General features: G+C 36.4%; 2 protein-coding genes across 2 annotated transcripts in view; one reads left to right on the forward strand and one right to left on the reverse strand.

Annotated features, from left to right (window-relative positions):
• plppr2a (phospholipid phosphatase related 2a) overlaps positions 1-22,065 on the forward strand; it is a gene marked incomplete at its 5' end in the record, with an annotated part of 62,932 nt that extends 40,867 nt beyond the window's left edge. The window contains 5 exon segments of the mRNA NM_200456.1: positions 12,211-12,331; positions 14,787-15,037; positions 15,887-16,063; positions 18,228-18,355; positions 21,537-22,065. Coding sequence (NP_956750.1) covers positions 12,211-12,331; positions 14,787-15,037; positions 15,887-16,063; positions 18,228-18,355; positions 21,537-21,645 — 786 coding nt within the window. The 3' untranslated portion in view covers positions 21,646-22,065.
• Positions 1-24,449, reverse strand: part of LOC147845543 (uncharacterized) — a 261,502-nt gene that overhangs the window by 89,691 nt on the left and 147,362 nt on the right. The gene's annotated exons all lie outside the window — the stretch shown is intronic.

Raw genomic sequence — 24,449 nt, forward strand, 5'->3', positions numbered from 1 at the left:
TGTCTTGAAAGTGTTCATTATGACGAACAATTACTATTATTTGATTGGACTGGAATCGCAGGACTGATTTTTATAGCCAATCACCATAGACAAGAAAACATGTAGTAGTGACTGAAACATTAGGCCTTTAACTTCTCTCTTGTAAAATCATTCAGAGTTTTAATGAGATATATCAGGGGCTGGATGCTTGGCCATTTTGTCTTATCTATTAACCATTTGGAGGGTGCTATCGCAAATAGACCTGTCAGACGAACGTCGCTCACTTTAACGTTAATTTTGCCGAATAACTGTGCTCATCACTGTGTGACAAGCTGTTATTATTTACTGAAAGCATTATGTAAATAATATATATATATATATATATATATATATATATATATATATATATATATATATATATATATTATGTAATCAATATAACTTATCTCTAAGACAACAACAAACTCCGCATCGGATGTCATTTCCTCACTGTAAATGCTAGCGCTCAGTTTTTCTCTGCAACTTCGCTGTGCACGCATTTTGAATGTTTACAAACTGGTAATTTGTCTATATGTTAGGGAAAATATTAAATGCATTTATTTTAAAAAGAGGAAAATCAAGAGAAACAAAATATACATAAAATTTTGTTTACATTTTGTAGTTTGCAATTTTTTCCCAATATTTTGCATGAATTTTAATGTATTATCTTTACTATATTCCTAAAGATGTTTGATTACTAAAATATTATTTTAATAAATATTTACATTTAATAAATTTGTTTAGTTGAAATGCACCAAAATATCTGACCTGTTTTCACAGAGAAATGGATAAAAATATTCATTTTCAAAATGGGGTGTACTCAATTACGCTAAGCACTGTAGTTTATATATTCTAATGAACAGCTAATAAATTGATAATAGGCATGTAATAATAAGCCGCTAGTTGATAGTGAGAAAAAGCTGCTTTATATTTCTGGCTAATTCAGGTGTAAGTTGCATGTAAACAGTCTAAATATAAGCGTTTGACTGGAGGGTCACAGCGATCCCTCCTGAGAAGCTGGAGCAGATGGCACAGGCTGCTCCAGGCCTGAGAGCGCTGGCATTTCAGCATATGTCTGAACTGTGCACCTCTCTGCGCTGGCACGAGCGTCCGCTCACAGCCTCGGGAAACAGTGAGCAGGTTTGGGATCTGTTGTGCGTCACAATAAAAGAGGAGACGAAAGCAGCGTCAGGCCTCAGGCTTTCATTTTGTTTCATCCGATATTAGAGCAAAGCATTGTTTGAATGAGGGATTCTAGTGGTTTTGAAGCTCGGGAAAATGAACAGAAGTGTAGATTTCTTTCTATATTCAATTCAAGTTTATTTGTATAGCATTTTTTATAATAATTAGCGTGCACATTATTGCATCACAATCAAATAAAGTTAAAGTCACAATCAAATATAAGTTATTTCACACAGACATACTTAACCTGCAATTTTATTTCATATAGATGATGACTGTGTACATGCAGGGGTGCAACTACATATTTGCTGGGGGGTATGCGGGTTCAAGTTTTGCGCCCACATAGTAAAAGTAAAATTACACTAAGCATGTTAAGTCACAAAGAATTACATCTCATCCCACCCCAAATTTCTTTTCAATATCATTTTCCTCAATAAATGATTATATCACCTTGACATGCATTGCTTCTTTTTGCACATCTGTGAAAACAAAATGATAGACATGTGAGTCCTAAAGGGCAAAAAAAAAAAAAAAACATAAAAATGTAATCACTTCTCATATGCGAGGTGTAAGGTCTGTCTTTGCATGAACAATTGACTGAAACTGCTATCACACCTCTCACAAAGTGAAATAAGAAAAAAAGACAAAAATGTTTAGTGTAAAAAATAAAGACAGACAAACTACCTGAAATGTTCTATTTTATCAAAATGTTATAGGCAAACTTTTTTTGGAACTAAATTAAAATAGTTTTTGTGCAAAAAAGTTACCAAAAGGCCTGATTTATCAATATGATACATAATACATTTATAAAAACGTGTATATGGTATGAAAATGGATCTTGAAAGAAGAATAAATAAACATCTCAGTTCCAAAAAATGTGAATATTTTTACTATTTGTTCATGTGTTCATATGGGAGAATTTTTAATCCAAATATTATTTTAGATTTTATCTGAAACATATTGAGGTCTGTCCTTACAAAAACATACATTTTGCGTGATTCTCTTATTTTGGCAAAATAATTAATTAATTAATAATAAATAAAGAAAATTTTTCAGTTTAATGTATGTATGATCTGACAGTTTGTTTTGATAAAAATTTTAAACAGTACATCACAGTTTCACAGTACATCTGCATAAACCCTTTACACCTGGCTGTGCGACTGCATGTCATTGTTTTAAATGATTTTGAATGAAAACGTATGTGCCAACGTTTGCAACTGATGGTATTTTTTTATTATATTATATATACAAGTATTTTGTTACACTCAAAATAAACATTTTTAACAAAACATTTTCATTTATGTTTATTATTTGAAAATTTTAATAAGGATATTTTCAATAATAGTTTTGGCACAATGGCGCCCTTGCATGTGTGGCGCCCCTATGCGCCGTATATACTGCATACCCCCTTTTGCGCCACTGTGTACATGTTTAATGAAGTGTATAAGTGCATCAATGCTGCTGCACATTCTCTAGAGGCCTCGGTATGGGCATCTCCTGGTGGAAATAGAAAACAAGGAAAATAATTAGCATAGCTGCTGTTCAGTATTTTAACAGTACATATTAAATATCAATGCAAACTGGTGCATTAAGACAGGAGGAGTGTGTGCTACAGGTGGTTTGTCAAGCCCACTCACCTGCATGGAGCACACTCATGCATCAAATCGTTATGTGATGCATTGTGTGTATGCTTTAATAAAAAGATGGGTCTTTAATCTAGTTTTGAACTGAGAGAGTGTGTCTAAGCCTCGGACATTATCATGAAGGCGCCAAAAACGAGAAGGCTCGACCTCCTTGAGTAGACTTTGCTATTCTGAGTACTAGCAGAAGGGCTAAGTTTTGAGATCTTAAAGAGCGGGTTGCAGATGTGCAGAAATGTGTTGAAGCATTCTTTAGATAACAATTTCTAACAAATGATTTAGATCAGTGTTTCTCAACTGGTGGGACTTTTGGGTCACGGGAACATTTTCAGTTGGTCGCAGAGTGTGTGGTCAAAAAAACAACAAAAGTTTAATTTTTAACTTATTTTGCTTATATCGGACTTTTATTTTGAAGTGCGCACAGGACAACCGTACCGTTTGACATGTAAAATTTCATTTATTATATATAGCAACAAATATGTCGAAGCGCAAGTACCACCCTGATGATGTAAAGTGTGGATTTACATATATTGACGACAAAAAAGGCTTAAAACGTCAGTGTGTAGTGAGGTGCTCTCACAAGAGAACATGAAACCTTCTAAATTAAAACAACATTTTTGAAACCAAACATCCCAGTTGCAAGGACGAACCTGTGGACTATTTTCAAAGACCACTCCAAGACCAGCTGAGGGCATCACAAAAGTTCAGTATATCTTCATGTTCAAAACAAGTACAGGCTCTCACATCTTACTGTGCTCACTAACAAAAGCCAAGAAAGCCCACACAATTGCAGAAGAACAAATAACTGATGATTATTATAAAAATAGTTGATTATTTTAATCATTTTACTTTAATTTGCTGGTTTGTTCTGTTAAACAGGATCAGAGTTGATGTTATTAACAGTTCAGTTTAGTTAAGGGTTTCCAACCAGTTTGAGTTTTTGTTCTCTTGATCTGATGATTTTCTTTTGTGTACAAAGAAAGAAAGAAAAAAAACTCAAGCAACTCAACACAAAAGAGGGCTTGTCTGAGAGTTAAATGGTAAAAAAAAAAAAACTCCTTTGCGATGTTCATGCTAAAAAAAGTGCCCATAGGAAATGAATGGAAAATGGCAAAATTCTAAGCCACCAGATGTCATCAATCACCACATTTTCAGGTTTTGGTTGGCCTAACCTTACTTCAGTAATATTTATTGCCTAAGTAAACAAAAAATAGCTGTAACATAGAAAATAATCAAATTTTTGCATAAAATATATCTGAAAATATTTGATAATTACTAATTAATTAATGAAAATAATCATAATTTTCTTTTTGTTTATCTGAGTGGTTCAAGACTTGGCTACTTTTTCCCATTTTAGCAAATAGAAAAAGAAAAAAACTTGGACTTGATTAAAATTTCAGCACCATAATTGCTCCCATATAGCAAACGAATGGGGAAAACTACATTTTATTGTATATTTTTGTCTTCTTATTTTGACATTTTTTATACAAATTTTAAGCCATCAGATTTCCCCAAACGAATACATAAACAGGGTTTCCGCAGGGTCTTGAAATGTTTTACGTTTCAAAAACAAAATTTTAGGCCTTAAATTATCTTTAATGTACAAAAAGTTTGTGTTGTAGGTCTTAAATCATTGTAAACAGGTGTTAATTTTCCTGTGTCTATCGGGCCAACCAATCATCAAAGATCCTTCTAACACTTTAATTAGCTTCATTACAATAACATTTGTTTATAAGTTCTCCATAGACTGTGCATAAAGTGTTTTTGAACTATTATTTACTAAATTTTGCTTGTTTTGACGCATTTTAAATGTGTGGTTAAGAAATAACTCTAAATTCTAATTAAAATTGATTAAATCGCAAGTTAATATCTTTTTAATTGGCCCAACCATGCCATTAGAAAAATCCTTAGCGTATAACCCTGTATAAGCCTGAAATTTGCATCATAATGGTCTAAAAAAGTCTTAAAATTTGACCTGATGAAGTGGTAAATATTTGTATTCTCTAAAAGACAGTAATTAAAATGATAATTGTTTAAAAACAAAAAAACTGGATCACACCTAAAACCTTCATGCCACATAAGAAAAATAAAGAGCTGCAATACGAAGGGTGCTTAAGGGTGGATTAGAAGTGATAGTAAAGGCATTTATAATTGTACAAATATTGTGTTTAAATAAATCAGGTTCTTTTGAATTTTTGATTCATCATGTATACATGTATCTCCAAAAGTAAGCAGCACAACTATTAAATAAAGCTATAATATTCCTTTCGTGTGCAGTGTGTAAGACGGTTCAGACTTCATATTCTCCCACAAAAAGTGATTTGTTTACAAATATAGTTATTCTGTTCATAACACTGTAAAAATAAGTCATCCTTAAGCCATGACAGCATGTTTTTATGTTAATTCAGCTTATTTTAATAACTTTTTAATTTTAAAGTTATACAATTTTTCACTTGATTATTAAAATCAGTTTAATTAAGAAGATGATCAATGTATGTGTGTTTAATTTTCATTCATTCATTCATTTATTCATTCATTTTCTTTTCAGCTTAGTCCCTTCAATAATCTGGGGTCACCACAGTAAAATGAAACGGCAACTATTCTAGCATATGTTTTACGCAGCGGATGCCCTTCCAGCTACAACTTATCTCTGGGAAACACCCATACACTCTCACATTCACACACACTCACTACGGCCAATTTAGTTTACTCAGTTCTCCTTATAGCGCATGTCTTTGGACTTTGGAGGAGAACAAGCAAACTCCACACAGAAATGCCAGCTGACCCAGCCGAGGGTCGAAACAGCGACGTTCTTGCTGTGAGGCAACTGCGCCACCCCGTGTTTTTTTATTATATATTTTATGTCATGTGTTTATGTGTTTTAAATGGTAATTATCTTGTGCTCGGTTGTTGACTGCAGACTTCCTCCTGACCCTGTCATGTCTTCAGCCGAGAGCCGCTGTGGTTTGGAGATCTGCTTTCTATTGTAAACTGACGTGAGAAGCGTGAGCCGCAAGGCTAATCAGCTGTGACCGACTCAGAGCTGATAGAGAAGATCCAAAGACAGAGCTTTAGCACATCTAATGGTGCATTATTCACACTCGAGCTGATGTTCACACTTCCACTTTCATAATCCACAACATCATTCCAGTCGGCCATTAAAAGAGTAATTCAGCCAGAAATGAAGATTCACTCACCCTTGTGGTTGCAAACTTTCTCGCTGTCTATGAGTCATATGGCCGAGTGTGTGTGTGTGTGTGTACGTGTTTTTGTGTCATATCAGGACACAAATCTGTATGATGACATGGGTATGACACAGGTATTACAAAAAGGAGGTGAAATGTGAGGACATTAGTGACGTCCTCATTTCTCAAAATGCTTATAAATCACACAGGATGTTTAATCAGAGAGTAATGCTGGACACTGACTCCGGTGATGGTTGGGTTTAGGGTAGGGCGGGGTGAGGGCAATATAATATACGGTTTGGACAGTATAAAATGAATGGAAACCTATGTAATGTACCCACTTTCCACAAAAACAAACGTGTGTGTGTGCGTGCATGTGTCTGTGTGTCAGTTGGTGGAATGAACTCCCTAACTGCATCAGAACAGCAGAGTCACTCGCTACTTTCAAGAAACGACTAAAAACTCAACTATTTAGTCTCCACTTCACTTCCTAATCTGCAATTGCCTCTTTGAATATCACACTAACTGTACAACAAAAAAAAAAAATACTAATACTACTAATACTTCCCTTCTTAGACTTTACAGACCTGAAACTTGCCTATAGCACTTATTCATTGTTGCTCTCAGTTGTGTAAATTGCTTCCTTGTCCTCATTTGTAAGTCGCTTTGGATAAAAGCGTCTGCTAAATGACTAAATTTAAATGTAAATGTGTGTACGCGTGCGTTAGAGCTGCACAATTCTGGCTAAAATGAGAATCTGGATTTTTTTTTTTTTTTTGCCTAAAATAAAGATCACAATTTTCTCACCATTCTGTAGATGTAAAATAAAGGTTAACATGAGTGGGCTATTAATGTTATTCTTAAACATGTGGTAAAACAGCAATAGGCTTTGTGTAGCTGTACTGTTGGTTAAAATGCAAAATTTTGTACTGTATAGACTTGAACAGACTTTAGATTTGTCCTGGTCATGCTGATGATAAGTCTGATGTTAAATTATTGTGTTTGAGACATATACAATCTGTAGTTTCCTGCTTAAAATCTGTCACTGACGTGATTTTCATGAATACAGAAGACTGGGTGGGTATTTTTGCATTTCGGCGGGTTTTGGATACTCTTTGGGCTGGAATCAGCCAGCTACATCTTTCAATACTGTGTTCGCTTTTGGTTATATTTTCTCTGCTAAGAGCGGTTCACTTCCCACTCGACTCCCAAACGATCACTCTGTGCCACAAACTGAATGTTATTTACAACTGCATTAACTGTAGTTCACAGCTTATGCAGGTTCTGTTTACTAAAATAGACTTCATTCAGAGGCGCCCGCAGTCACTGCGGTAACAGCTGACGGTCAGCTCACATCACGTCTGATTTTGCGGTCGCTAATACATTACATGAAGACAGAAATGACATTTTTGGGATGATTTATATCGTATAAATACAGCATGTGACTCTTTCAACAGCATTTGAAGGTCTCCATGTTGCTGAACAACTTATGTAAAACAATGTGAAGACTTGTGCGGCCACCGTTGCTTCTCTCCGGAAATTGTAAATATGATTGACAAAATCGTAGAAATGCTGGATTAAGATCGTTTAGGAGGTAGAATCGAGATCGCAATCTTTTTACGATTAATTGTGCAGCTCTAGCGTGTGTGCATGTGTGTCACTTTCCGTGTGTATGTCAGGCATGTCACTCTATGTCAGTGTGTGTGTGTGCGGATCAGTGATGTGACTCACCATCGTGTGTGTGTGTGTGTGTGTGTGTGTTTGTGTGTATCTTTATCTTTTATTTCTTGCATTATGGTGCTCAAATGTCCTCACAAGTATAGCAATACCGGGGAATTCTGACCTTGTGGGGACATTTTTTTGGTCCCCATGAGGGAAACTGCTCATACGTCACACAGAATGAAGTATTTTGAAAAATCTACAAATATTAATGGGGGATAGAATATACAGTCTGCACAACATAAAGGTCATTACATTTATGGATAAAGAAAGCTGTACACGTGTATGTATGTGTGTGTGTGTCAGTGATGTCACTCTCCGTCAGTGTGTGTGTGTGTGTGTGTGTGTGTCAGTGGTCAGGTGTTATTCTGGGAGATGTGTGTGAGGTGAGCGGTGTGTGTCTGTCTCTCAGTTCCTCATCTCTGACGTCTCTCTCTGTCTCTCAGAGTTTGTGTTGCTGGATTGATGTCGGTGTTTTTGCTCTCTGATTTTTTAACTCAGTATAGTTGAGATGTTGTTTTGTTTGAGCCTTAGGTGACAATAACTCCGCACAACACTTAAGTTATATCAATGTGAGGGTTGTAAAAACATTAATAATCCAGAGAATTATTAATCACTGTCACTTTTTCATCTACAGGGCTCAGCATAATTGAGCACACTTCAGTTGAAGATGAATATTCTGATCCATTTCTCAGTGAATATAGGTGTATTTTGGTGCATTTAAAACAAAACAGGTTTATCAAACAAGGATGTGTGTTTGGATATAACTCGCTTCGTTATTATCATTCATTTATTAGTTTACTGGAAATTAGAACTGAATTTAAAAAATAGTTTTGAAACAAATCTTTGCGCCTAACAAACTAAATTAAATATGTAGGCTAATGGATGTCTTCAGTGGAGTGCGTAGAACACCGTTTCCTTATCCACTAAAGTAAAGTAGTAAAAAATAAAAGTAAAAAGAAAGTAAAGTGGTCGAATGGAGGAGGCTCGTTCTTTATTTTCGCACTGCAGATGCTCTGTTTAACTGTTTTCTCACTAGTGAAGCTTTCAGTTTTTACGCTTACAAAGTCCGCCATGTAAATAGCAAATGCATGGTGCGACACTACTGACTCTCAAAGGGAATGGCAGATGAGACTGATTGGTTTAATGGACGTCATGCTCAAAACACACCCAAAACTCAATAAGAGAATAAGCACAATCCTGTTAGACCATGCGCCGGGGCGCAGAGCGGATTTTTCCATCCTTAAAATAGCAAAAGTGGATTTGGACGTGTTTTTAATGCTTTTGCAACATGCGCTTTACACTGTGTGTCTAGATATTTAAAATAGTGCCCCTTGTGTTTTATTTAATTTGTTTAGTTTTCCAACACTCAAATAATTATTTTTTCTGTTTGTTCAAGCTACTTATGTAAAATGAGTTAAACCAACACAATTCTTAAGGTGTTTGTAGGAAAAACTTAATTGTTTTATGTTCCACCAACTTAAATTTGGGTTAGATTAGGTTAACTTAATCGATTTGTGTTGGGACAACATGAAGGAACTGTGTGGAATCCAGCATTTTTACAGTATATTTAAAGGCATGGTTCATGTAAAAACATAATTCTGCTATTGTTAACCTGTTTGAGGTTGTTGAACACAAAAGACGATAGTTTAAAGAACGTTGGAAACACTCTGTAGCCATTGTGTTTTCCTTTTCAATGGCTATAGACTATGAACATTCTTCAAAATATTTATCTTTTGTGTTCAACAAAAGGTGGTTTGAAATCATTCAAGGGTGAGGACATTTTTTATTTTGGGTTGAACAATCCCTGCAAGGATGTGTTTTCTTTCAACTTGAATAGTTTTGTTCAAGGCACTTTTATTTGTCTATAAATCATTCACTGGTTCTGAATGCAGCTTGCTATACAGTATCTGCCGGCAGAATCTTGTGTTCTGCTAACAAACATCTCTTTATGGTGCATCCCAAAGAAGCACAAAATCACTTTCAAGCTTTAACATGTAATGCTATACATGCTGGAGTATTGGAGTCTTTGGCTTTTTTGAAGAAATGAAGAGTTGTGGGCAAAGTTGTTAGCCCTCCTGTGAAAACGTAATTCTTTTTTAAGTATTAATTTTTTTCAACACATTTTTAAACACAAGCGTTAATATCTAATTTCTTTTGTTTTTTCTTGACCGTACATAATATTTTACCATTTATTTATTTTTTAGCAGGATACCAGTAATAATCAGCTTTTTAAAGACTTCATTAGGAAAGTCATTGGACAACAGTGGTTTGATCTGTAGCAAAGTCCCTTTAAGGCAAGCCATTTCACTTCCCGACTATCTTTGAAATGCCTTTCGGGCAGTAAGCTTGAGCGTTCTGTTTGAATGGGGAAACATAAAATTCTCCAAAACAGGACGTGAATAAATAATCTGATGGCTTTTTTGAGCTGAAACTTTACAGACACATTCTGGAGACACAAAATAATTTAATTTAATTTAATTTAATCTCAGAAAAGGGGTACAATAGGTAATATTAGCTTAACAAATTGAACATAAAATGATCAAGTTGTCCCCAAAAACTCTCCAGAATTGTGTTGTTTCAGCTCATTTTAAATAAGTAGTTTGAACAAACAGCAAAATCCATATATTTTTGGTGTATGGAGGGTCACAAAGTTGTCAGATTTCATCTGAAATGATTTAATTTGTGCTGAACGAATGTCTCAGAGGTTTGGAATGACATAAAGATAATTAACCACTTAAACTCTGCGGACCCGGTACCGGGTCCGTGATGTCATCGACTTTTGCTTTCAGATTTAAAGGGCTAGCGTTGCACCAGACCCCCGTAAGTGGTGTCGTTTGAAAGTTTAGAATCTATATTTTATGCACATATGCATATGCACACATCACTTTGGTTTTTATTCTACTGTATAAAAGTTATTTACACTTAAATACACAGTATTTTGGATACCCGAGCTGGGTATTTTACATTGGTTCATTTTCATATTTTTTTATATGACACATGTACAAGTTATAGCTCAAATGAAAGCTCTTGCCGGTGCTCATACAGTTCTAGCATTCTTTTTACTGAATTATATTTATATGCTAAACAGTTGTTGAATGAATTGTGGTGTTTCCATGGCGCACAAATGTAAACAATACATTCATGATCAATAAGCAGCCCCAGATAGCACAGACAGCTGTCATCTCTTACCTTATGCTGTGCCCTTCAGGGCCATTCTCCTCTGTTTTTGAGGTGATGTGCATAAGTAATCCTTTTATATGTCTGATGTGGTCCAAACACAATGAATTATGTTTGATCAAACAAAAGAATAGTGAAATATGTAAACAAGGATCGGTCTCTGTGGCTTGTACAGCACCTCTCATCAGTTGGAATACAATAACTTTGCATAGATTATGGTAGAGACCTTTTTCTTTTTTCCTATGATTACAGACATGTGCAGGAACCACCAAAATTAATTACAGCACGCTAGACTACACAGAACCTTAACGGTACACTTTCAAATTTGAGTTTATTTTTTAAAACTTTAAAGTTAAACTTTTTTAGGTGTTTATTATAACACAGACAACATATACAGATATTTTAAACCCTTTCAATAGTGTTTTATGAAAATTCAAAGGGTTTTCCTTAAAATGATACCAAATTTTTGCATTTACACCTCTGCATGTGGATTTGGGAAGCTTTTAAATTTGGGTAGGCAAAATCCAGGCGGAAATCCCAAAATAGCAGCAGAGTTTAAGTGGTTAATCACAGAATAAATATTTTTGGGTGAACTAACCCTTTAAGCCACTTCAGATAAAAGTGGCTAAATGTAGAAATATAAACGTAATCACTCACCAATCAAATTTGTGTATGTTACTGATCAGTATGAACACCCATACTGTACAGAAGTGGTTTGTCTATACTGTACCAAAGCAGAATTAGTCACGATAAAGAGCTGTTACTCATCGCAAGCGAGTCCAAGGAGATCAGAAATAATGAGGTTTTGCTGCTGGCATTTGAGAACGGTGAAAATGAGGAACTTTCAGCAGCTCAGAATTGAAAATATCGAGGAGGCTTCGCAAGAGTAGGCGCACGTTTCACCGCACTCGCTTTTCTACCAAATGGAGCTTCAGAGGTGCCAAACGAATTCGGCTGGTGGATGTTTTGCAGAAAAGCTTCAGTGTGTTTAAAGATATAGTTCACCCCAAAACAATACAAATTCTGTCTTCAAGTACTTCATTTTAATGTGCTGAATAATCTGCGCATGTCATCAGGAAAAAAATGGTTTGTTCTTGTAATCTTTAATTGTCAATCACAGAAGTCAATGGTTACCGGTTTTTAACTTTCTTCAGAATTTCTTCTTTTGTGTTTAACAGAAGACAGAAGCTCATAAAGGTTTAAAAGCAAGTGAGAGAGAATTGATAGTGAGTAAAAGATGACTTTTGGATGATCTCTTATGTTTGCGTGTGTTTTGTCCTCCTCAGATTTTGGCTGGTGAGGTGATGGTGTTTTTCATGAGGGCGGAGGGCACGCAGGAGAAGACAATCGTCACTGCAGACTGCTGTTACTTCAACCCTCTGCTGAGGCGCATCATACGCTTCCTCGGTATGCTATGTCTACATAGGCCTGTCATAATAATCAATATATACACTTATCGTGAAATACTTGAAGATGAGCTCACTGATTTTTTGGTGCTGCAGTATATATTTACAATTTCTCAAATAACCTTAAAGTCATTTTACAATGACATTTACATTCTACCTCACTGTTGTTAAAGTTCATAATTGGGCATTTACCTAATCGGACATTTACCTTTTTAACATAAAATTATAACTATAATCTATAATTATAATTATAATCATTATATAATCAGTGGCATAAAATAATCTCAAAATGACAATAATATTGCTTATTGCACAACAGTTTCTGTGACAATATACAACAAAAATTCTGTATCGTGACAGACCTACATCCACATTCACTAGAGATCATCACAACGCTGAATATCATTCAGGACGAGAGCTTGTAAACTAGAATAAGGATTTCAGGATCTGGATCACATTATAAATGCATCAGAAGCATTAAAGTCTTTTGAATGCTCTAAATTGTGCTTGCTGAAATTTGTCGTCAACTTTTAAGCATTTTACAGTTTATATCAAAATAAAATACTCCTGTAGTGTTAGAAATCCAATTTAAGCATATTACAGTTTTTCTCAGTGGCTTTGGTGCACTAATAGTTTTGAGAAATGCATTAACTGTTGTGCAAATGTCAATAGTGTTGTGAAAAAGATCACTAGTTATGATCACTAGTGAATATTGCCATATAAAATAAAAGTTCAGTTTGATTGTAATTGCATTTATGAATAATAATGTGAACACCAACATTATTAAAATATTTTGTATAAAAAAAAAAGATTTTCCTAGTTTTTTTTGTTTTTGTTTTATGTTGCATATCTTTGTATTGTTTTATATTATTTGTGATAGTATAAATATTGTCCAATATTATTGTTATTTATTTTAGTATTTTTACTTTAAATATGGTTGCAATTATTTTTGGTGAAAAAAAGAATTTAATATTGGTATTCATTCATTTTCTGTTCTGTTTAGTGCCTTTATTAAACTTTAATAATTTATTAACCTCCATGCAGCCCTATTATTTTATTTATTTGTTTCATTTAGTTTATCTTATTTTATTTGCAAATGATGGCCTATAGTATACGTTGTGTTATTCTGTATTTGAGTTATTTACAGTTAACATTTTATTTATGGTAACTAATGAACATGAGGTCAAGTATTATAAATATAATTAATTTTAAATACACAGATATGGCCTCTGTAGATGGATGGATGGACGGATGAATGGATAGATGGATGGATGGATGGATGGAGGGAAGGAGGGATAGATGGATGGATGGAAAGATAGATAGAACAATATATAGATGAATGGGTATAGATAGATAGATGGATGGATGGATGGATGGATAGATGGATGGATGGTTGATTGGATAGATAGATAGATAGATAGATAGATAGATAGATAGATAGATAGATAGATAGATAGATAGATAGATAGATAGATAGATAGATAGATAGATAGATAGATAGATAGATAGATAGATAGATAGATGGATGGATGGATGGATGGATGGATGGATGGATGGATGGATGGTAGATTGAATAGATAGATAGATAGATAGATAGATAGATAGATAGATAGATAGATAGATAGATAGATAGATAGATAGATAGATAGATAGATAGATAGATAGATAGATAGATAGATAGATAGATAGATAGATAGATGATGGATGGATGGATGGATGGATGGATGGATGGATGGATGGATGGATGGATGGATGGTAGATTGAATAGATAGATAGATAGATAGATAGATAGATAGATAGATAGATAGATAGATGGATGGATGGATGGATGGATGGATGGATGGATGGATGGATGGATGGATGGATGGATGGATGGATGGATGGATGGAGGGAGGGAGGGAGGGATAGATAAATAGAGGGATAGATAGAGGGATAGATCGATAAATGGATGGTAGATTGAATAGATAGATAGATAGATAGATAGATAGATAGATAGATAGATAGATAGATAGATAGATAGATAGATAGATAGATAGATAGATAGATAGATAGATAGATAGATAGATGGATGGATGGATGGATGGATGGATGGATGGATGGATGGATGGATGGATGGAGGGAGGGATGGATGGATGGATGGAGGGAGGGAGGGAGGGAGGGAGGGATAGATAAATAGAGGGATAGATAGAGGGATAGATCGATAAATGGATGGTAGATTGGATAGATAGATAGATAGATAGATAGATAGATAGATAGATAGATAGATAGATAGATAGATAGATAGATAGATAGATAGATAGATAGATAGATAGATAGATAGATAGATAGATAGATAGATGGATGGAGGGATAGATGGATGGATGGATGGATGGATAGATAGAGGGATAGATCGATAGATGGATGGATATTTGTTTTGTCTGTGTTTCTTAAGTCTTTCATCTCTGCTGTTCTCTCAGGTGTCTACACCTTTGGCGTCTTCACCACCACTATCTTTGCGAACGCCGGACAGGTAGTGACAGGAAACCAGACGCCTCACTTCCTGTCGGCATGCAGACCAAACTACACAGCACTGGGCTGCCATTCAAACCTCCAGTACATCACCGAACGCAAAGCCTGCACCGGAAACCCGCTCATAGTGGCGTCTGCCAGAAAATCCTTCCCCTCCAAGGACGCAGCGCTCAGTGTTTACTCTGCAGTGTACACTGTGGTGAGTTTAGTGAACCTACAGCTGTTTCAATATCTGTGAGTGCTCACTTGTAGAGGAACTGACACATAAACAAAAGAGCGCATCTATGAGCCTGCAGTCTCTCAAACACAAATGAAAATTGAAAAAAAAAAAAAGGTTTAGCCAATTAAAATCAATTTACCGATTACATCTGTGTTATCATACGTGTTAAAGGGTTAAGTGTTCATGTTTTTGCTTTAATTATTCAGCGATTTCTCCGTGCGCCACTAGAAGGAAGCCTGCGTACCACATTTTGAGAAGCACTGAGCTAGAACAAAGTCATAACCCTCAAGACTCATAAAATGTTGCAATATATTTGCTTAAAAAACATTACCAATGGAAAAGATCCAGTTTTCACATGAATGATAGTAACATTTATGTGATTCTTGACATTTTTAAGCAGAAAGACGTTCTTGCTTGACTAGATTCACCTGACAGAAACATGTTTTACCAGTTTAGCTTGGTTTACTCTTAAGTAGAGCACTATCAACGTATTTAAGCTTAACTTGTGGTCATTGGTGTCTGTGCAAAAAACTGAACATTATTTACTACATTATTACATTTGATCACTACAGTCTGTAGCTTTTATGAAGTAAAAAAAATAAAATAAAAAGCAACATTGAAACTTATAAGAGCACAGAGAAAGCTCCCAAATTGCCATTTGAACGTGTGAATAGATGAAAAATATTGTCAGTCAGTCCTTATTTGTTTAGAGAATATTGTATTGTTGAATATAAATGGTTCATGTGTGATCAAACAGTGCGGCAATATTTATTTTTCAGATTGTTATGTTGTGATTTTATCTTCAGCACTGTCTGTTTGTGCTTGCAGATGTATGTGACGCTGGTGTTCAGGACTAAAGGGACGCGTCTGACCAAACCCACACTCAGTCTGACTCTGCTGTGTCTGGCCATGTTGGTGGGTGTTGTTAGAGTGGCTGAATACCGAAACCACTGGTCGGACGTCCTCGCCGGATTCTTCACCGGTGGAGCCATCGCTGTGTTTCTGGTGAGAGCCTGATTAAAAGCATTGACATGACATGATAAATGATTGCATAGGCATTTAAATAAATACCTTGGACCACAAAACCAGTCATACGTGTCAATTCTTTGAGATTTATACATCACCCGAAAGGGAAATAAAGAATTGATGTATGTAGGATAGGACCATATATGTCAGACATACAACGAATTTAAAAATCGATTTCAACTTTTGAGATTTTTTTGAGTGCAAAAAGAATAAATTATTGAGAAAATCAACTTAAATAAAGTGCTTGTCAATGCACATTACTAATCAGAAATTAAGTTTTGATATAGTTATACTATTTTTTTAATCAAATAAATGCATTAATTTAATTCAATTCAATTCAGCTTTATATGTATAGCGCTTTTACAATGTAGATTGTGTCAAAGCAGCTTCACATAAATGGTCATAGTAACTGGAACAGAGTTGTTCAGTTTTTAGTGTTTAAGTTCAGTTCAGTTCAGTTTAGCTCAGTTCAGTGTGATTTAATCATTGCTGAGAGTTCAAACACTGAAGAGCAAATTCATCGATGCGTTGTTCTACCAATCCTGAACCGTGCGAGGCAGTGGCGACAGCGGAGAGGGAAAAAAAACTTCACCTGATGGTAGTGAAGAAAAAAAACCTTGAGAGAACTCAGTTGGGCACGACCATTTTAATTTCTCTGCTGGCCAAAGTCTTGTGCAGAGCTTCAGTCGCCTTGGTGGAGGCTGGAAGATGGCCTCAGCGAAGACTCGTCTGTCCATGGTGCGTCGCTGGAATCAGACACATGTTCTCCACTCCCCATGACCATCAGCGCAGCAGCAGCTCAGGATATGGCCTGGTCCCGGATATGGAAACCTTGGGATCATCTCGTCGCTGGTCTTGGATCCAATCAGTGACTCTGCATAATCTGAGGACCTCGGGATGAGTATCCCCAGGTGAAAATAGAAAATAAAGAGAATAATTAGCGTAGCTGCTGTTCATAGTGTATATAAGCAAGATGCAGAAGCCAGTGTGGAACCCGCTAGGTGATGCATTGAGTGTATGCTTTACTAAACAGATAGGTCTTTAATCTAGTTTTGAACTGGGAGAGTGTGTCTGAGCCTCGGACGTTATCAGGAAGACTATTCCAGAGTGTAGGAGCCATGAAAGAGAAGGGTCGACCTCCTTTACTTGATTTTGCTATTCTAGGTACTACCAGAAGCCCTGAGTTTTGAGATCTTAAAGAGCAAGTTGGATTGTAGCGAGACAGAAGGTTGGTTAGATAAACAGGAGCTAGATTATTTAGAGCTTTATAGGTGAGAAGTAATATTTTAAATTCAATACGAAACTTAACAGGCAGCCAGTGTAAGGAGGATAAAATTGGGGTGATATTACTGTTATGGTCATCATCCACACCCAGTGCTTAATATGTGAATTGCGAGGTCCTGGAACAGATTGGGGTAACGGATCCGACATGTTACCCGAGGATGGAGAGGTGTCACGCTCAAAAAAAAAAAGGAGTGGGGTGGGGGGTTTGATGGCGGAGGGCTGTCGCAGACGAAAAACGAAACTGAAGAGCGGGGGGGTTGTCGTAGACAAAAGTGAAGACTGTATATGACTAACTATATAGTATAGTCATATTGGGGTGATATAAACACACCCAGTCCTTTTTTTATTTTTTTATTTAACAACATAAAAACGGTGGATCAATTGGAGCGGTTTTGAGACTGACCGCAACTTGACGTAGGAGTGCAGCCAACAAGAAAATGAATAAATAATAAAAAATTTAAACTGAAGCTAAACTGGCACACTCAGAAGAACCATAGTATTAATATTAAATCTTAAAAAGGGGGTAAACTAGTAAATTTGAAAGGATATTAATAAATGAGTTGTACCTGATATGAGTAACATTGACTTAAAATTTGCTTTTTGCAAATTGTTACAAGGATTTTTTAAGAGATCTTTTTTTCGGTGTAATTTTGACTTCAACTAACTAAAAATATGAAGTTAAATTGTGTGTAAATGCAACAAATTTGTTGATTAAACTAATTTAAAAGAATTGTAGTCAAACATTTGTTGTCATGACTGTTTACTATTTACATTGTACTAAAATCCAAACAATCCATTATTTCCTCCACTACTGCTTTTCTTTTTTCTCTCTGTCTTCTTTCTCTCTCCATTTCTCCAGGTGACATGCGTGATCAACAACTTCCAGCAGACAAAGCCTCCTCCCCCGGCGGTGCGAGTCCAGCGGCCTGAGTCTGTTCTGGGCATGCCCATGGTGGCGCTGCCCTGCGTTGAGAGTCCACTTGAAAAGTTAAGTGGCACTCAGGTAAGGGGTGGGAGCGGGTTAGTAGCAGGGATGCACACATAAAGGGATGGATTACGACCCACCCTGTCCTTCTGTTTTTGACCCAGTGGACCCTAATGTGACTCCCAAGACCCACCCAGCCCTCCTCCCTTTACTAGCATGTCCAACCTGCACAACCCAAACACCAACCACAACACCCTGCAAATCTGGAGGACTGACCGGCCCTTTGCTTATCCTTGAAGAGAGACGTTTCTGTTATGATAGAGTCATTGAGAAGTGTTTAGAGCGTATTATGCCACTGATTGCTCAAAGGGCTGATTGGAGGTTAACATCTCTATAAAAGTGGACTGTGTAGCTTGTGGAGCTTCAGAATTGATGGAGTTCTCCCCCCGTACTCCACTCCAGGTGTGAGTTTCCCCTTTGTAGGCCACGCTCATCCTCCTCACTTTTGGAAATACTTTGTTTTTTTAGTTCCTCTCTTCCTCACCTCGATCATACAAGTCATCCCCTTTTTCTGCCTCAATCTTATATTTTATTTTAGTGATGCACTGAAATTTCTGCAGTTTTCAGTTTGTTTTTTTCTGCCGAAATGGCTTTGGAGGGCGGAAAGTCATTGAGTGAAATGGTGTAGTTTAAATTAATTCTTATCTTATCTAAGGGCGTTTTGTCTGTGTTAATGTCTGGTTCGTGCACACAGTGTTGCAAAAACGTATTTTGACCTTGGAATAGGAAAAATAACAAATAAATTCCAACTTTTTGGTATTTTGCATCTTAAAAATGTGACTCTTTCTTGCAATTCTTAGTCTGAATTGTTAGATAAACTCTGAATTGTGGTGAGAAGTCATATTTGTGAGTTTATATGTAGCATTTGCACGTTTATATCTATAAACTTGCAGTTCGAAGTAGTTTATATTGCAGTTGCAAACTTAAACAGAATTTCATTAATATTTATTTTAACCAAATTCATACCAATCTGAATTTAAATGTCTGCTAAATAATAAATAATTACAAATGACTCCAATTTTTCATTTAAATTCACCTTGGTAAACTTTCCAACATCAAAGGTTGCAATGCAACAATCAAGGTTCTATAATGCAATTCAAGAGCATGTAAATACACACATCATAAGCTACAGGCGGCTTTTTAATACTATATATTGTTTACAATGCACTTTATTGTACATTCAGTGTACACTCTTAGAAGTATAGGCACAAAAGCAGTCACTGGAGTGGTACCTTTGAACTTTTTAGAAGTTAATATGCAAACATTAGGTCCTAACATGTACAGTTGAGGACAGAATTATTAGCCCCCTTTGAATTTATTTTTCTTTTTTAAATATTTCCCTAATGATGTTTAACAGAGCAAGGGCATTTTCACAGTATGTCTGATAATATTTTTTCTTCAGGAGAAAGTCTTATTCGTTTTATTTCAGCTAGAATAAAAGCAGTTTTAATTTAAAAAAAAAAAAACGTTTAAGGTCAAAATGATTAGCCTCTTTAAGCTATATATTTTTTCAATAGTCTACAGAACAGACCATCATTATACATTTTCATACATTTTCAACTTGCCTAATGACCCTAACCTGCCTAGTTAACCAAATTTACCTAGTTAAGCCTTTAAATGTCACTTTAAGCTGTATGGAAGTGTCTTAAAAATATCTAGTCAAATATTATGTACTTTTATCATGGCAAAGATAAAATAAATCAGTTATTAGAAATGAGTTATTAAAACTATTATGTTTAGAAATGTGTTGAAAAAAAATCTCTTCTCCGTTAAACAGAAATTGGGGGGAAATCATTAACATGGGGCTAATAATTCAGGGGGGCTAATATTTCTGACTTTAACATGTACTTTTAAAATACCAATATGAACCCTTTTTGAAGAGGTACTGCCCCTTGTCAATTGACAATTAACATATTAATCATAATTTTAGTAATGATACATAGAATCAAGTGAACAAACAGAAAAAGTACTTGTCAGTTTATTACCATGTTTTTGCGTCGTAATTTACGACACCATCCCAGACGATATATCAGATGTCAATAATAAAATATCAATAAACTTTTAAACATAAAACGTTGTTGGAGGAAACGTCAAGAGCGTCAAGGAAATCATACGTCATAGGCAAGGCAAGTTTATTTATATAGCACATTTCATACTCAGTGGCAACTCAAAGTGCTTTACATAAACAGGAATAAAAGAGACATGTATACATACAATAAAAACAAATAATATATAAACTGATGAAAACAGCGTAAAGACAAACGCTAAGTTTTTCTATATTTCAAAACACCGGTGTATCATATTTTCTCACTTTACTCTTGGACTTCTCCATTCTGGTGATCACCCCCCAAGCCCCCCACCCCCTCTGTGGATTTTTTTTTGGTACCTATTAATCTCTTGGACGTCTACAACAAATTCGATTTTTAGTCAAACGTTATAAAAGGTCTTGATCTCAGCCAGAAGCCAGGGACTTTAACCGCACCGCAACAGTTATATGTGTTGAGCCACATCTCGGATCTCACTTATTGTAATTACGCTGCTATATCACAGAGACAGATCTATCAGTATGAGGATGGCCCAAGTTAAATCTTTTAACTGCCCAATCAGACACAGTTTTTCCATATTCCAAAACACCGGTGTATCATATTTTCTCACTTTACTCTGGGACTTCCCCATTCTGGTGATCAACCCCCTCTGTGGACTTTTTCGGTACCTATTAATCTATTGGACATCTCTGACAGTTTTGATTTTTAGTCAAAAGTAATACCCCACCCCCTATATCTCAATTATATTATTTACGCTGCCATGTCATACGAAGCATGATACGTCAAGGAAATGTATGATGCAATTCAAAAGCAAGCAAAAAATGAATCACAAAATACAGAAAACTGTTGCTTTACACATATTTTTACAGCATATAAGCTGCCTTAGTTTATTTAATACACACATATACACGTTTTTAGATGCATTGGTTATTAAATCAATTTATTTATTTAGTGGAATAAAAAAAAACAGGTTTGGCTAAATGAAAGCTTTCAGTTCTCCTGTCATACATTAATTTCGGTGCATCACTAATTTTATTCTATCCGAACGCAGTTTCCACTTCAAGTCTTGGTTTCTCATCCTTTCTCTCTCTCTCTCTCTTTCCCCTCACACTCTCTCTCTCCCCCCCCCCCCTTACAGACTCCAAGGGGATCTCCATTCACTGAGATCACATGACCATCAGCCTCATCGGTTCCCCGTCCCCCCCGATGTCCTCATACCGTCTCGCTCCATTTCCAGCGAAGTCTAGACCAGCCGTCCCAGCACGCGCACCACTGCGCCGCCCACTCCGCGGGACGCTCCAACAACCTGCAGCGCTCCTACTCCACGCAGGTCTAGATTTCCACACCTCCAACCCCTCATCCTCCATACTCCTCCATGCTGCCGATAGGGCCTCCACAAACCGCTCAAACAAGCACTTTTAGAGAGCCTGCTCCAAGAACGCAAGAGACCATGGGCAGGCGTCATGGTCTTGCCGGAGAGTTTGTTTGGACTGTGGGTGGAGGATGCGCACCTGCTCAGACCTCTCGAAACCAACCCGACCTACTTCCTGGGGAACCGATGAAGAAATCTCGATCAGCTTTTGGCTGACTCGCAAAAACTTGATTTTTACTGAAAGTGTCAAATGTTTTCGTTCTTATGTACTGTAAATACATTGTGTTTCTTGTTCGAAGCATGTCCGTTTTGAGTCACTCTTTGTTTTTATTGTCTAACACATTCGCACTCCCGACTTGTCACATATTGATGCTCAATCAGGACTCCTTCATGTCAATTTGTAATGCTTCGGGAAGCCACCTAGTGTCATTTTACAGTTCGCAGTGTTCTCCAATGATTTTGGATGCATTAAACAGTTTGCATGTACAATTGTGACAGATCGAGCACTACCACTGTGTGTGTCGCCGCCGCAGGATAAAGGGATTAGTAAAATGTTTAAAGGTGTAACAGCAGTTTGCAACAATGCCGCCAGGGGGCACAAAGGCACAGGTTGTGAACAGAAAATAAGACCGAAATAAACTGTAGGTGGAATGTACAGTTTTAACCTAAAAATGACCAGTCTATCAGATGAAGAAGAGCCCGAGTCAGAGATTCAAGGTTTAATGAAGATAGTTTGCAGATTTATTGGCCAGCTTCAACACTCGCAGTGAGTTCGTAGCTCAAAACAACAACAATTATACTCTCATTAACGTCATACATGTTGATGGTTTAACCTGATTGGTTAAAACACAGATAGACGTAGAAAATTTCCATGTGTGTGTGTGTGTGCACATGCAATTCGTAATGGAGAAGCGTTGGGCGATGTCGACCAATTAGGCATTGTACGATGTCTAATGCGAAACATCGCGATGGACGATGCCATACTTGTCGTAGGGGGTGGTGAATAGATTTTTTGTATGTGTCAATTTTTCCATGGGACTCTGGCATGAAGATCGATCTGTGTTGTTATAACAGATAAACCTGGTTGGTAAAAAAGGTGCCCAACCCACAGTATCTGAGGTTTTCACTAAAATTACTAAGCACAAGCAAAAAAGCAGAAGATTGAGGCGATGTAGTGACGCTGTGACACGCTACTTGATAGATTCAAAAGACATGTTTGCAACAAAGTGCTGTCCCACACTTTAACCAGCGAAGTCCTCATCGAGATCTGCTTTGAGTAACGAATCTTTTTCCGATAAAATTAAGTTGAATGGTTCATTGGTTCAGAAAGCTTTATTTTACCATCACTAACTACACATACATGTAGCAACGACGCAAAGCGCAAGCTCTGTGATTGTTCGGGTTGGTAGTTATGACAAGTATGGGCAATGCTGAGAGCCACGCAAGCCCGATGGAGCGAGTGTTTACAAGTGTTGAGTCCCAAGAAGGAGCTCTAGATCAGTGGTTCTCAAACTGTGGTACGTGTACCACTAGTGGTACGAGGGCTTCCTTCTAGTGGTACGTAGAGGAATTAAATATGTCATATGTACATGCTACATATTTAAAAATCTATCAAAAATTATTTTATATATGAATATGATAACATATAGCCTATATTTATGAGGTCCAGGCAACATTTCCAGGTGTTGATAAATAGGCTACTACATGTTAATACTTTACATTTAGTACAGATGTTTTTTTTACCATTTAAAAACAATAACCTGTAATTTTTAACGTTTAAAAGCACATTTTAATTTAAATGTTGACGTTTTTAGTTTTTTGTATTTATTTTTTAAATACAGTGTTAATATTCAAACTATTTATACGTTTAAAGTGGCTGACAAAAATAAATAGGAATTAAAACAATAAAATAGTAGGAATTAATCTGCCTCGTTTTGGAAATGTGCAGAGCTGTAGCTGCTTTACTGGGCCTACTACGCTACTTTATTTCAATACTGCTCATTTTGGTGGTACTTGGAGAGACAATTTTTTTCCGAGGTGGTACTTGATGAAAAGAGTTTGAGAACTACTGCTCTAGATGAAAACTTTTGTTTTGTGTTTACATTATGATTAAAGTTGTTGCACGTCTGCCAGATCCCACATCTGAATGAGCGAGTTTTAGCTACTTTTATATTAAGGTAGAAAAAAACTAAATAAAAACCCAACATCCGCAAAGAAACTGGACACAAAGGAACATAAAAACCTACTGTCAGCCAGCGCTTCGGAAGTGTTATTGTGGAGCGACACAAACAGCGCACAGAAGTTTAATAGCACGGCTACATGCAAGGCAGGCGCCGTGGGTCCCACCGATCACTTGACGCATAAGAATAAATCAGCCTTAAAAGTTGAGTTGCATTTATTTATTGCTAAAAACATCCATATAAAAGACGTACACAGAAGTCACGTTGCATTCCAAGTCCTATAAAGTCATACAAGTAATGCAAATAATGGAGTCATTCATGAGACTTAATTGCTGAAAACTATTCGTTTCCCATTTGCTGATCTCCTCAGATTTATAATGCTCCAGCACATTAGCGTGATGCGATTGGTCATGAGACACAGAGGAAGCCAATAGCAATCGAAAACCGAAGTCGATGTAAGATCCTTTTTTTGGCTGCAATATTTACATTTGTGAAGCAG

This window comes from Danio rerio, chromosome 3 (genome assembly GCF_052040795.2).
Source record: "Danio rerio strain M-AB ecotype USA chromosome 3, GRCz13ab, whole genome shotgun sequence".
NCBI lineage: Eukaryota > Metazoa > Chordata > Actinopteri > Cypriniformes > Danionidae > Danio > Danio rerio.